The sequence below is a fragment of the Haplochromis burtoni genome, unplaced genomic scaffold, assembly GCF_018398535.1.
Source record: "Haplochromis burtoni strain Fernald_Lab_line unplaced genomic scaffold, NCSU_Asbu1 Contig_9, whole genome shotgun sequence".
NCBI classification, from domain to species: domain Eukaryota; kingdom Metazoa; phylum Chordata; class Actinopteri; order Cichliformes; family Cichlidae; genus Haplochromis; species Haplochromis burtoni.
In genome coordinates this window covers 3,598,709-3,611,212 of record NW_024582370.1, presented here as the reverse complement: position 1 = coordinate 3,611,212, position 12,504 = coordinate 3,598,709, and the positions used below count along the sequence as shown (strand labels likewise).

Genomic DNA, 12,504 nt, shown 5'->3' with positions numbered 1-12,504 from the left:
TTAAGGATTACATACATGTATAAAGTGATTTATTTGGTGTCAGCTTTGAACATATTAAACACTTTATACTCATCAAATCAAAACATGTCTTCCTTTGCACAACAGAAGACACATGCGAAATGTATGTACATAATATTATGTAAAAACAATATTGTGGCATTTTATTAATTAACTTATCTGATTACACATCAAAAATAAAGCGTGCCTTTTCATTTCATTCCATTCAAAAACTAAAATGTTCATTAGGACAGTTTCAATAACATGAAATAAGCCATTTTATCATTTTTAATAACATTGTCTTGCAAATGGGAGCTGTTGGGGCACATGTACACAATTCGGTTTGAATAATTAGAGAAGAGCCCAACGTTCCAGTACCTATGAATAAATTAGAAGCACTGCGTACAATAATTGAAATTTACAAGAAGCTGTTGATCTTGACTGATGCAGCCGCTCCGAGCAGGTGATGCTGGGCAGGAGATAAGGCCTTTTTTCACTTCACTGCCAGCTAGATGCATAAATAAGTTGAGGTCACTGTTCTGTTAGCTCATAGTGGTTTGTATTGGTCCTCCTCTTGGTGCACTTGTATCTCTATTCATTGGAGAAAGTAATGACATCATAGTGGATGCCCTGTTGCTGCAGCTCTTCCAGTTGCTCAGGTGTAGCCTCAGTGTAGACTGTCTGGGTCTGTGTCATGGCTGCGTCTGCTACGGCTGCAGGAACAAAGATCAGAGTTCATACTTTTCAGCTTTATTTATACTGAAGCTAATATTAGAAATAAATTATATTTTGGCAAGTTTTAAACCTACTGATGATGTTTGTTTATCACTTTCAAAAATGTCTGCATTTAAGGAATTACTTACTGGCTTTCCTGAAGAAACCTTATCATATATTTGGGACAAAATTATAAGAAATTCATAAAATCCAAAAACTTGGAACTGAACATCAACTGAGCACTCTCATAAGAGCCAACCTGTGACAGCAGAGTGGGCAGCAGCCTCCAGATCTTCAGCATTCACGATTTGTTGATCAGAGCTGACAGGTAGGTACTGGATCTGACCATCGTGACTTACAGCAATCTACAAATAGAACAGAATAGAGTTTATTTCAAACGTGAAAATAACTGAGTTACAAGAACAAAAACTTTGTAAACACACACAAAAAAAACCAAGATAAAGACATCAAGTTGTCATGAATATCTCTGAATCCCACACAATTATTATGCTTGAAAAGGAGTAGGATGAAGTTTACACTTATTTGTTCCCGCCCAATTTGCAAATCAATGTTCAGAGTTTGGCATGTAATCAGATAATATACATGTTTAACTATATACAAGTTTACACTCATATACAATACACAAACAGTTTGAGCTCACAAACCAAAATGACTAAATAATCTCTTTTATATTTGTTTTTAAATTTGAGTTATGTTTGGACATAATGACATTTCATTTGTCTATAAAGTTTGACTTAACTTTATAGACAATTCCATGTATATGATTGTGTATGATTCAGTTGCACTAGTTGTGAAGTTGCTCAATGTAACCAGTTAGATACTGGTTCCCATCACTTCAATTTAAAAATACAAAAGCTTCTAAATTTGGATGTACAGATGATTACACACTGAGAACAAGATTGTGAATACTTTATTGGATTTCTCCAAACAGCTCCCACTCCATCCTACACAGAGGTCCTTTCAGCATGTTTTAGATCTTAGACCTGTCTCACCTGTTGCTCCTGGACAATGGTTCTGTCATGTTCGTACTGGATTATCTGTCCGTCTGGCATCTGAGGGCCAGTCACAGAACCAGTTACAAATGAGACAGATATCCTCACTATTAAATCCTGCATATATATGCACCGTTTAGGCAGTTAAACACTTACCTGTATGTGGTTGCCATCAGCTACTACTACATACTCTTGAGGAAGTAAGTGTTGAACTCCATCCTGTGAGATGATATACTGGACCTGAAAGTGAACATGGGACAAATAAGGTGAGGTTAAATCTAACATTGATACTGATTATACAATACCACAAAGAAGCCTTAGGCACTTTCATGATTATTGTGTTCTATCACACACAAGACTATAAACCACCTCTGAGGCCCCAAATTTATCTTGATGCATGGAGCCAGAATCAGACCTTCTTTTTGTACAAACATTTTTTTTTTGCCTTTATTTTATAGGACAACAAAGCTTTTCAGACAGGTAAGTGGGGAGAGATAATGGAGGAAGACACAAGGCAAAGGGCACTGGGTCAAAATTAAACCCTGAACCTCAACCAAGTGAGATAAACTGACACCCATGAGTCAAAAGCAAGGGTGGCCATACAAACACGTTATACAATAAGTTTAAGCAAAAAATATAGATTAAAATACTTTAAAATCACGTTTCTTAAAATTTTAATGCATACGCATTTTACATGCACAGCGGTAGAATGATTAAAATGGAACTCACCTCAGTCACCTGGTTGTCTCCCGTCATCAGATGCTGGACCGTCTGACCGTCTATGGTGGTTATCTGCTGGATGTATGCACCTTCCTCCTGATTAATGCACATTTAAGGGTTCTTATTTATCAAATGTTTAGCAGTTACACGTGCAAAATCAATCCATTTTGGAGAGTACATTACATACATATAGGCTGTACTGTGTGAGAGCTGTTACCTGGTCTGACAGTGCTTGTTCCTGAGCTACAATGATGTGCTCCTGTCCTAGAGCCTGCAGCCGCTCGGGAGTGATCACTGCCTGATGTCCCTGCAGGGCTGATGTACACACACATACACACATCAAAATATATTAACTTTGTGTTCATTTTTTATCTGTTTTACACTGAGGCCTCTGTTTATGGACTTTTGACCACTGACACCTTTGCGTTTACTGTTATTATTACTTTTAAGCACAAACTGTAAGTCTTGGCTTGTATGATCCTGCGTTTCTTACACTGTAGTGTGGCTAATGCCTCCTCATCGCTGTTAACTATTATAGTTTGCTGAGACGCAGTAGTTCGACTTTTGCGAGCAGGATTATCCTGATTGTGAAGACGCTCCATGTGAAACTTCAGATGGCCATTGCGGTTAAACCTGAGTTAAAACAAAAAACACTCACATTAATAGCTGTTCTGTACCTCTAATGCCTAATGAATACAGATGTGTTAGATGCTCCCACCTTTGTCCACAAAGTTTGCAAGAAAATGGTTTCTCATTGGTGTGCGTCATCATGTGTCTGCGTAGGTCTTTCTTGTTCTTGGAGGCAAAGCTGCAGTTTGGACACTTGTGAGGACGCAGGTAGGAGTGCTGTCCCATGTGGGTCTAACACAAAACAGAACGTTAATCACAATTCAAAGGAGCAAAAGTTAGAGGGAGATGTTTTTCAAATGTCATTAAAATGGCTCAGAGTATAAATGTCAAACTAAATGAATATGGGGGTGTACACCTCTCAATTATTGTTTTTTTCCCCCCATTTATATTAATATGAAGCTGTTTATCAATTTTAATTGTCCTCACTGCCTCCAGTGGAAAAATCTAGCTAACGCTGGCCAACTTTCCACTGATAAATCTGGGGTTGGGAAGGACTCACCTTGACCTCAGGCCAGGAGGTGGAGGTGAAGTCACAGTCAGGACACTTAAAAGTATTGGCATCCACGTGCGCCCTCTTGTGGTTCTCCATGTCTGAGCGTCCATGGAAAGACTCCATGCAGATTCGACAGGAAAACCTCTTCGTAGTGAGACTGGGAGAGCCCACTGCAGAGGGAGAAGCTGGAGCTTCGCTGCTCAGCTAACGGAGAACAGACAACACAGTCAAGGAGTGGAAGACAGAGATAGTAAATCTGTTTATGGTATAAACTACAGTTGCTAGTTACCTCCACTTGTTGCAATACACCATCAGCCAGTGCTGATGTAAGATAATACTTGTCACTTTTCAAGCTCTCTGACCCAGAAACCTCTAAAGCTTGAGAAGGGCTAGACTCCACATTACTGAAAAGAAAGCAGTTTAATAAGATTAGAAACTGCTGAGACACCAAAATGTCCTTAATATGAAAGTAATCTCTTGCTTATGAAATATTTGAACATAAGCTACAAATTGGACTGTGTGTGCTATGTTACCTATATCCAGGACTACGGATTTCTTCAGCTGCCTGCTCCACCACACTGAAGTCCCCTCCCCCCTCATAGCCTTCAATGGCGATGTGGGTAAGCTCGCCTGTTTCAGAGGTGGCAGCCTCGTAGGCCTCTTGTAGCACTGTCTCGCCATTCTCAGAAACATGGAAGGTCAAGATCTTTTGGGCCTGACCGGACGCTGCTGTCACCGTGCTCCATGTTCCCTTCTCCAAAGCTTTTCCATCTGACTTCAGCACTGCTACCTGAGAAAAACAATCAAGATCTATTTTACCGTTATTATTTTTTTGTTTGTTTATTTTATAGAATACAATGCTATCTTTCATGTAACCGTTCTGAAATTTTGATGAGCTGACCTGTAAGGAGTTCCCAACCAGCTCCCGTGCATTGCTCATATTCAGCAGTAGGTCCAGGGCATTCTGAGCAGATAGGTCGCTGGATTCAGCTGAGGAGAAGCACATGGAGAAAAGTTCAGAGCTTGTCATTCAGGTTATATATAACACCATAAATATTTAATATGTTTTCAGAGAAATCCTTACTGACCTTGTTCATAGATGATCGTGGTGTTTCCCAAAGCATCCTGGGACACTGAGGCGTTTTCCATGCCCTGCATGGCTTGCAGCGTTGCAGAATCCACAGTGACCTAATAAGATCATGTTAAAAAAAAGAAATAAAGACAGAAAGAAAAAATAAAACAAAAACTATGGTTATTCTTTAAGAGTAAATAATATTTCTAAATTTTGCAAATTGCTGAATTTTCATGCATATGGACATTTACAAATTAAAAAAAAAACAAAAAAACCCCCCAAAAAAACCCATACAATCTCATTATTTTGTTATTTTCATGTTTTTTTCCCTTCTCACCCCCCATTGGCATAAAAGTAACACAAGATAACAACAAATCAAACTTACAATAGTGTTCTGCAAGCTCTGTGTGTCTTCATGTTGCTGTTTCAGCTCTTCTATTTGCTGCAGGGTGAAGAAAGGTCTGCGCCGTGTCTTTACAGGCTCTTCAGGGTGAGCCAAAGACCACTCTTCAAATGACTCAGTGTGGCGACACTGCACATGAAGGCGCAGGTTCTTCCTGTGCTTAGTCATGAAGTGACACATATCACAGGAGAAAGGCTTCTCGCCTGGAGAAATTTAAAAAACACACAACATCAATAAGTGAATTCAATAGGTGAATTTAAACTCAAGCTGTTTAAATTTAGCGTTATTGTCTTTCTGCTGCACTGACCTGTGTGTTTGATGGCCAGATGGGAGACGAGAAACTCCTCTTTGGAAGTAGAGTATTTACAGTAGTCGCACTTAAAAGGCCTGTCGTTGGTGTGGGACAGCTGATGGTTGAGCAGCAGCTTCTTGTTGTCACAAGTGTAGTCACAAAACTCACATTTGAACCTGTCACATTAACACCAGAGGGGCATTAGTTATGATGTCACACTCACACCTAAATTACTTATTTGACCAAAAACTATTAACTATTGTGATAGCCTTGTTTTTAAAAGAAGACTGACTGGTAGATGGCAGAGTAAAAGAGGAGGAATAGAAGTCTGAGTACTGACTTGTTGTCCTCAAGACTCTGGATGTGGGTTAGGAGGTGCATTTTGAAAGTGTAACGCTTCTTGAAGGATTTTCCACACTGCAAAGACAGAAAGGCATCTTAAACAAGACAGTAAGCGAACTTCCTAGTGGAAGAAGAAAGCAGGAGAGAATATTCATTAGTACTGGTGACACACCTCTGTGAGATAACCCTCTTTTTTGTTTGTTTGAGTTGCCATATTTAATTTAAAATGATAAGAATATGAAAAGAATAGTTCTTGAACTGCATAATCCTCTTTCTGACCTTATCGCACATGTGTGGTTTCTCTGAGCTGTGGGTTTTTAAGTGCTGAGTAAGTCTCTTTTGCATGGGATACACCCTGTGACACACAGGGCAGGGGAACTCCGACGCCTTCGGCACCTGCAATAATCAGACTAAAAATCACAATGCCGACCTCTTACAGTAAGTAGCAACCAGCAAACAACAGAAACTGAAATTCTGTCAGATTATTTTGTAGAATTATTCTTAAACCACATATATGCCAATAAGTATTGTAGATGGCATTCAAATATAAATTCTTACCGACTCTGTCTTCCTTTTCCTGCAAGAGGAAAGAGAAATAATCAGTTATATCGTCAACAGAAAACTTTATGAACATGTTCTTTTTCAGGAATAACTGAGTTTGACCACAGTTGCGACGCTCATACCGCTCTTTGTTGTGGACTGCCGAATGCCGAATAACATCTTTCTTGTACACACTTGTGTAATCACACTCCTCACATTTGAATGGCTTGGTGCCCTCGTGGTTGAACATGTGCTCCTGTAAAAAAAAAATGTTTTAGGAAACTGTGGAAACATGCAAATAAACTGAGGTTAACTTGAGTGTGTTGTGATCTGTTTTATTGCAACTGACCTTGAGCGAGGACCAGCGCTTGCAGCGATAGTTGCACTGCAGGCACTTGAAGAGCTCCGGATCATTGCCTTCATGTGAGTCGATGTGGAAGCGCAGGTCTTCTAGAGTGAGGAAACGTGACCCACAGATGTAGCAGTTGTGAGGTCTCAGCAGTGGTTTGAGAGATTTGTAGTGCCGACTGGGAGATAACAAAGAGAAAGAAGAAATTAGTGCATTCTAAAATATTTTAATGGAATTTATAATAAAATGTTAAAAAGACTTACTTCCGATTCATATACTTCTTATATTTCTTGCGAAGGAAGCGCCGGGATGGTCTGCCACGTTTTCTTGGGAAGTACTCCACCTCCGTCCGTTGGTTGGATGAAGGATCTTTGTTCTCAGAGTCTGACTGGCTAATTGCTGCCTCAGGTGCATCTCCATCAGTCACCGTGGGTGCACTATTGTCTAAGCCTGAAGAGCTTGCCTCTTCAGACTCATTAGCATCCAAACAAACCCTAGGTTTCTTAGCAATACTTTCTGCTTCTGCATCAAAAGCGGAAAAAGGAGAATATATTTGCCTAAAGTTTTGCAAGTAGGCTCTCTAGGCTCGCAGTGATAGGCTGAAAACTCACCTTTGCTGCTGTAGCCTTCATCTACAACTGAGTACTTCCTTGGACGGCCAGCTTTACGTCGGGGACGCCCTTGAGGAGAAGAGGAGGAGGAAGTGGGAGTTGCTGACTTTTTCAGAATGGCAGGTGGTCTTCCTTTGGAATCTTCATCAGCTGGGTTGTAGTCGCTGTCCTCTGGAGACAGATTATTTTTAATCAGTGTGAGGGATAAGTGGAAATGACAGTGAGAGCTATGTGATTGAGTAAATGCTCATTAACAATTAAAGTATTAATGTTATAATCTATTCAAAGACAGAAATTTGCATATTACATCTATGTCTTTTTCACTAACTTTCAGGATCATCAATAGCACCATCATCCACAACGTCATCCTCCTCTTCTTCTGCTGCTTGCTGGGACTCTGCGGCCTTCATCTTTGCTGCCTCCTCCCTCTCTGCCTTTTGACGGGCTAAGGTCTCACTTTTAGGAGGTCGTCCACGTTTACGCTTCTTTGGCATTTCCCCTAAAATTGTAAAAAAAAAAAAAGAAAAAAAAAAAAGAAAAGACATTTTATCTATATACTACCAAGCTTGGTGAGATAACAATGTCATGGCTATTATTCTGCTAGCTTACCTGCAGGTTTGAAGTGTTTGTCTCTCATGTGGTTGATAAGAGTATCTTTGGAGGCACTCTTGTATGGACACATTTTACACTTGAACTGCTGCACTATCACTACCTCCATCATTTCCTCTAACTCAGCCAGGTTTGGTGGTCGTTCTCCAGAGCCTTCTGCTACAGTTGATGTCTCCATATCCCTGCCGAGCCCAGCTTCATCCTGAGAGCCTTGGGGCTCCTCTTTGCTGGGTGAGCAGTGCTGGGCCAGCTCAGGTTCTGCATTAGAGGTATAGGTCCCACTGCTGCTGATGAATGGGCCCGGCTGGCTCTCGCTGCCTTCCAGTGCCTCTGGAAGCCCACCTGAACCTGCCGTGTCTGCCAGAGGATGGTCTGAAGAGGAACTGTCGTCAGTATAGAGAGAAGCCTCTGGGCCATTGCTGCTCTCCATATAACAGGAGTGCTGGGGCTGCTGTTGAGAGTGCTGTGGCTGATCTGGATCCTGGTTCTGATCATCATCTTCATCATCGTCGTCCTCCGCTTGGTAACGAGAACAACCTGGCTGCTCAGAGTCTGCAGCTACAACACATTCCCCACCATACTCAGCCGCATACTGACGACTTGTCTGAGTCCGGTGATCTGCACTACTGTCAATGTAACTGCGTGAATGATGTGGCCGCTCCCCGTCATCCACTGCACGCCCAGGATACCCAGCACTGCACTCCACCACATAGTGACTTCGGCTGGTAGGATTTGAGTCAGCTCCACTGCACCCCACATAACCAGGCAGATCCTGGTCACTGTTATTCCCACTATAGTCAGGGAAGCCTGAACGGGAGCGTGTCTGGTCAGGTTCCTCGCCTGAACACTCCACATAGGAAGATGAAGATTCCTCTGTCTGGTCTGGACCATCTGCACTGCAGTCCATGTACTGGGAGGGGTGGGAGTGCTGTGGCTGGTCAGGCTGGCTGCTGCTGTCTTCTAAGTAACCTGAATGTCCAGGCTGATCATCGGGCTGGTCAGGCTCAACATTGCCTTGCAGGTCTCTCTGGTCAAGACAGGTGGATGTGGGACCTTCGGCAAGAGCTTCTATTGCTATACGATTGGACAGGGCAGAAGATGACATCTGAGCTACCATAGGAGCACCTGCACCAATAAACAAGGAAATGATTAAAAAAATATTCCTGAACTTTGTTTAACTTTGTTGTCATCAGCCTAAATAGATTTTAAGTATAACAATATAAATGTATATTGCTTTAAAATATAAACACATTTCTAATGTAAAAATTATTTTGCTAGTGGATAAAGATCAAATTAAAGCATTCAATTCATACATACATGACATTTACAAGCACTGTAAACAAATATAAAACATATAAGAGTCATTTATCAGAATTATTATTTTAAATTATTCTGGCCAATTGAAAGATGATAAGTTAGCAGGAACACCCCACTTACCGTCATCTGGACCTTGTAGTATTAGATACTGGGTTGTTTCTGCACCCCCATCTTCTGCACTGGTCACAGCTATACAACCTAAAAGAAAAAGATATAAAATCTCATGCCATAAAGTTTTCAACATAAGACAAGTTCATCGTTCTCTTGTCAGGACATGATGGAAAACGAAGAGTCATTAAAAACATATACCATTCATGATATCGGGGCCGATGGTGGATTCTATGATCTTGTCAATGGCAGACCCCAGATCTGATGAGGTAGAAGCAGTTGAGTCAGAAACCATCATAGCCCCTTCAGAGACAGCACTCGAGTGGACCAGCACTTGAGCTGACTCAGACACAAGCACCGACTGAGTCACCGTGGAGACACTGGACACACTGGTGGACTGGGCCACTGAAGAGGAGTCTGGAAGATGGACCGATGAAACTCTGACATCTGTGCTAGAGCTTGTTTCTGGGATGAACACCTTAAGAGTGAGGGAAAGAAAGGATGACATCTGGAAACTTACAGATTAAAAAGCTACATTCATCGCTGTTGTTTTTTTTTGTTTTATTTTGTTTTGTTTAACCACACTGTATTTTTAACTTACCACAAGTCCCTCCGAGCTCTGTCCAACATGGCAGTCAGACTCTGGGGCCTGTGCATGAGAAGCAGCAGCATCACTGCTGTCTGCAGACATCGCCTCTGATGACTCCATTCCCATGCCACTTTCAGATGGCTCCTCCATCCCTGAGGGACCTGCATCACTGCTGCTCTCCACCTCATTTTCCTCCAAATCCATAACTATCCACAAGAATTAAACAAAAAAAATTAACCAAACCACTCCACCTATTTCTATTTTCCAAACAAAATAGATCTACACTACCATACTACTGTACTGTAAATCTAAGGTGTCATCTCTTAAACATACCTTGAATATCCATACAAGTGCTGTATATATAGATATATGCAACTTGCACATAGTTTAAGTACGAAGGAAGATCACTATTTGTTTTTAAAATTTAGACACTCTAAGCTATGTTATATGGAGTTAAACAGCAACGTATTTCATAACTTTAAAACCAGTAAGACCTGCGGACATTAGGGGCTGAAAAAAAATTGTCTAACTTAATCAACTGTATTTAAGTAAGAGTGTATTTGCTGAATAAGGCTGTTGCAGTGGATCATAACTTGTATACTGCCTAACTCCTGTCAATCAGAGCCAACTCTAAATGACCTCTGAAGGTTTTGTGGTCACTTCTTTGTTTCCAAGGTCAGATTGAACTCTCTATAGTTTGCATTTAGTTGGAAAGACCAAACTGAGCAGTGCACACTAATAGTTTACTTAGGTGTAGTTCCGATAGATTGTCAGTTTTCATAAACTTTATACTTCTTTACTGGTTAGAGTTAAATATGACTTCATTTGTTATAGCAGACTATGTTCAGATAATGTGTACTGTAGTAGCTTTCCACTGCAGTGCTTGATATTGTTACACAGTTTACTAAAAGGGATTACGTGCAAGTGAGTTTGTTTCTGAGCATTTACCCCAAAGCCTTTTGCTTCTGTTAACATCGTATCTTTTGACTCTTAATTTTTAGTAAATCTCATGGGTATCTTGATTCAGGGAAAGAAACTCTTGTGATTTTCACACTATCATAATTTGTTGAAGACCCAGGAACAAAGTTTTTTATAAACTTGCTCACGACCAAAACAGCTAACTGGCTAGCTTCCATATAGCTAACCAGCACTGCTGTTCGCTTAACGTCGGGCTTTTGTGGGGCTAACAACCGACACTTACAATCATATAACTTGTGTTTGAGCAGCACAGTACAGTTATAACCTAAATGCTGCTGCTAAGTCGCCATAACGGGTGTTACGTGGTACAAAATAGCATGCGTTAGCCTTTTTAAACGGGCCTAGCTGCCCTTCATCCTGCCTGCTCCGCGTCGCCATTTTATACCAACTAACCCACTTTTCCATTCAGGCATTCTGAAAGCTCTACTGGGGACCTCGAGGGCCTCCGCTGCGGCAGACCGCCCAAATTCTCTCCCTGAAGAAAATAAAAACAATTTCCATTTTCGGCAGGAGAATCGCAGCTCTTTTTTCTTACCGTATATTTTCGAGTAGTAGGGTGTCCTTTGGTGTGGAGGCGCTAATTCGAACAGAAGTTACTAACCGATAATTGTTGCTTCATTCTAGTCGGGCACCATGAGTATCTCCTCGCTTCCTGTCCGTGCAACCGGATCTTATTTATTGTTTTTATTCAAAACGGAGCTTTTTGTTTTAACCAGTCATAATATTTTTTTATTAACTTCAACATATTATTTCTAATAATCACTTGACCGTTTTTCGTTGTTGCAAATATTCGTGAGATATTGCTATGTTTTTACTCATTGAGTGGACTATTGTTTTTAAGAGGAAGACGTATTACGTAATTGGGTGCGGAGTAATATGCGTACACACTAAACCTTTAAGTTTCAAAATGCAAACTAATTCATTTAAAGAGAAATGGTTAACCAACTTACTCAGTGTCAAAGATGTGATTTGGAACACATTTCTAAAACATGTTTTACCATGTTTGATGGGTGGGGTTACATTTTTGCTTAAATGTGATTATAAAACAGAGAAGCTACCTGTGAAATGTTCTAGTTTTCATAAACAAGCTCTTCTAGTGTGGAATCTTGTATGCAAGCATAATGTCTCTCCAACCAGTCAAATGGAATAAATTACCAATACTGATTTGTGATGGCAGTGTCACTAAAAAGCAATATTCCTATAAAGGACAAACACTGACCCTCGATATTAATTATTCTTGTTGTGTGTGTGTCAAAATGTTTTGAATGATGTACAGCAATATATTGGACAAAAACCGAGGAAATGATCATTACAAACCTAACATACTTCATTCAATTTTTGCTGCTTGTAGGAAAATTTCATATTCATAAATCAGATATGCTCCAAATCAAGTATTGACCACTTCTGTCAATACTTCTACTTCTGCAGCTTCTTCGGTGTTACTATTGGTCTCTTGAAATTCTCCCTGACCAGTTTTCATCTTTGAATTAATTTTAAGGGGGTCATTCAGTTCTTTGCAATGTCAGTGTTGTCCCATATTTTCTCCGGCCTTATTTTTGTATTTTTATTTTTGTAGTAACTGATACTTTTCACTAGTGAGATCCCTTTGATGCTTTGTAAGCTCTTTACAAAACATGACTTTTCTTACAACTGAGTAAATGCCAAGAAAATCCTCCCAGGGCAGCTGAACTTTAATTGGGGTTAATCTGAGTCTTGATGGGGGGGGG

At 40.5% G+C, this 12,504-nt stretch overlaps 1 protein-coding gene across 2 annotated transcripts; it reads right to left on the bottom strand.

Annotated features, from left to right (window-relative positions):
* LOC102296524 (zinc finger protein 335) lies at positions 1 to 12,445 on the bottom strand. 2 transcript variants are annotated; one of them, XM_005914874.3, is made up of 28 exons: positions 11,313 to 12,445; positions 9,812 to 10,005; positions 9,412 to 9,688; positions 9,223 to 9,300; positions 7,786 to 8,910; positions 7,505 to 7,675; positions 7,177 to 7,347; positions 6,829 to 7,087; positions 6,566 to 6,743; positions 6,360 to 6,472; positions 6,235 to 6,253; positions 5,956 to 6,072; positions 5,675 to 5,751; positions 5,350 to 5,510; positions 5,025 to 5,245; positions 4,656 to 4,755; positions 4,469 to 4,557; positions 4,101 to 4,357; positions 3,857 to 3,971; positions 3,574 to 3,771; positions 3,163 to 3,305; positions 2,938 to 3,077; positions 2,662 to 2,759; positions 2,454 to 2,540; positions 1,881 to 1,964; positions 1,725 to 1,784; positions 971 to 1,076; positions 1 to 710 (listed from the first exon to the last, which is right to left on the bottom strand). In XM_005914874.3, exons 2-28 carry the CDS (start codon positions 10,001 to 10,003, stop codon positions 589 to 591), a joined length of 4,758 nt encoding a protein of 1,585 aa, XP_005914936.1. In that variant the 5' UTR covers positions 10,004 to 10,005; positions 11,313 to 12,445; the 3' UTR covers positions 1 to 588. The 2 variants fall into 2 exon arrangements, with proteins under 2 accessions (XP_005914936.1, XP_005914937.1); XM_005914875.3 differs by lacking the exon at positions 11,313 to 12,445 and adding an exon at positions 10,748 to 11,296.
* Positions 12,446 to 12,504: the final 59 nt, after the last annotated feature.

Excerpts from the sequence above, each read along its gene's own strand:
- LOC102296524 (XM_005914874.3), bottom strand. The coding sequence starts at position 10,003 with ATGGATTTGGAGGAAAATGAGGTGGAGAGCAGCAGTGATGCAGGTCCC. Across the intron at positions 6,473-6,565 it reads AGCGCTGGTCCTCGCTCAAG|GAGCACATGTTCAACCACGA; the intron begins GTCAGTTGCAAT and ends TTTTTTTTACAG. Across the intron at positions 2,541-2,661 it reads AACAAGCACTGTCAGACCAG|GAGGAAGGTGCATACATCCA; the intron begins GTAACAGCTCTC and ends TGCATTAATCAG.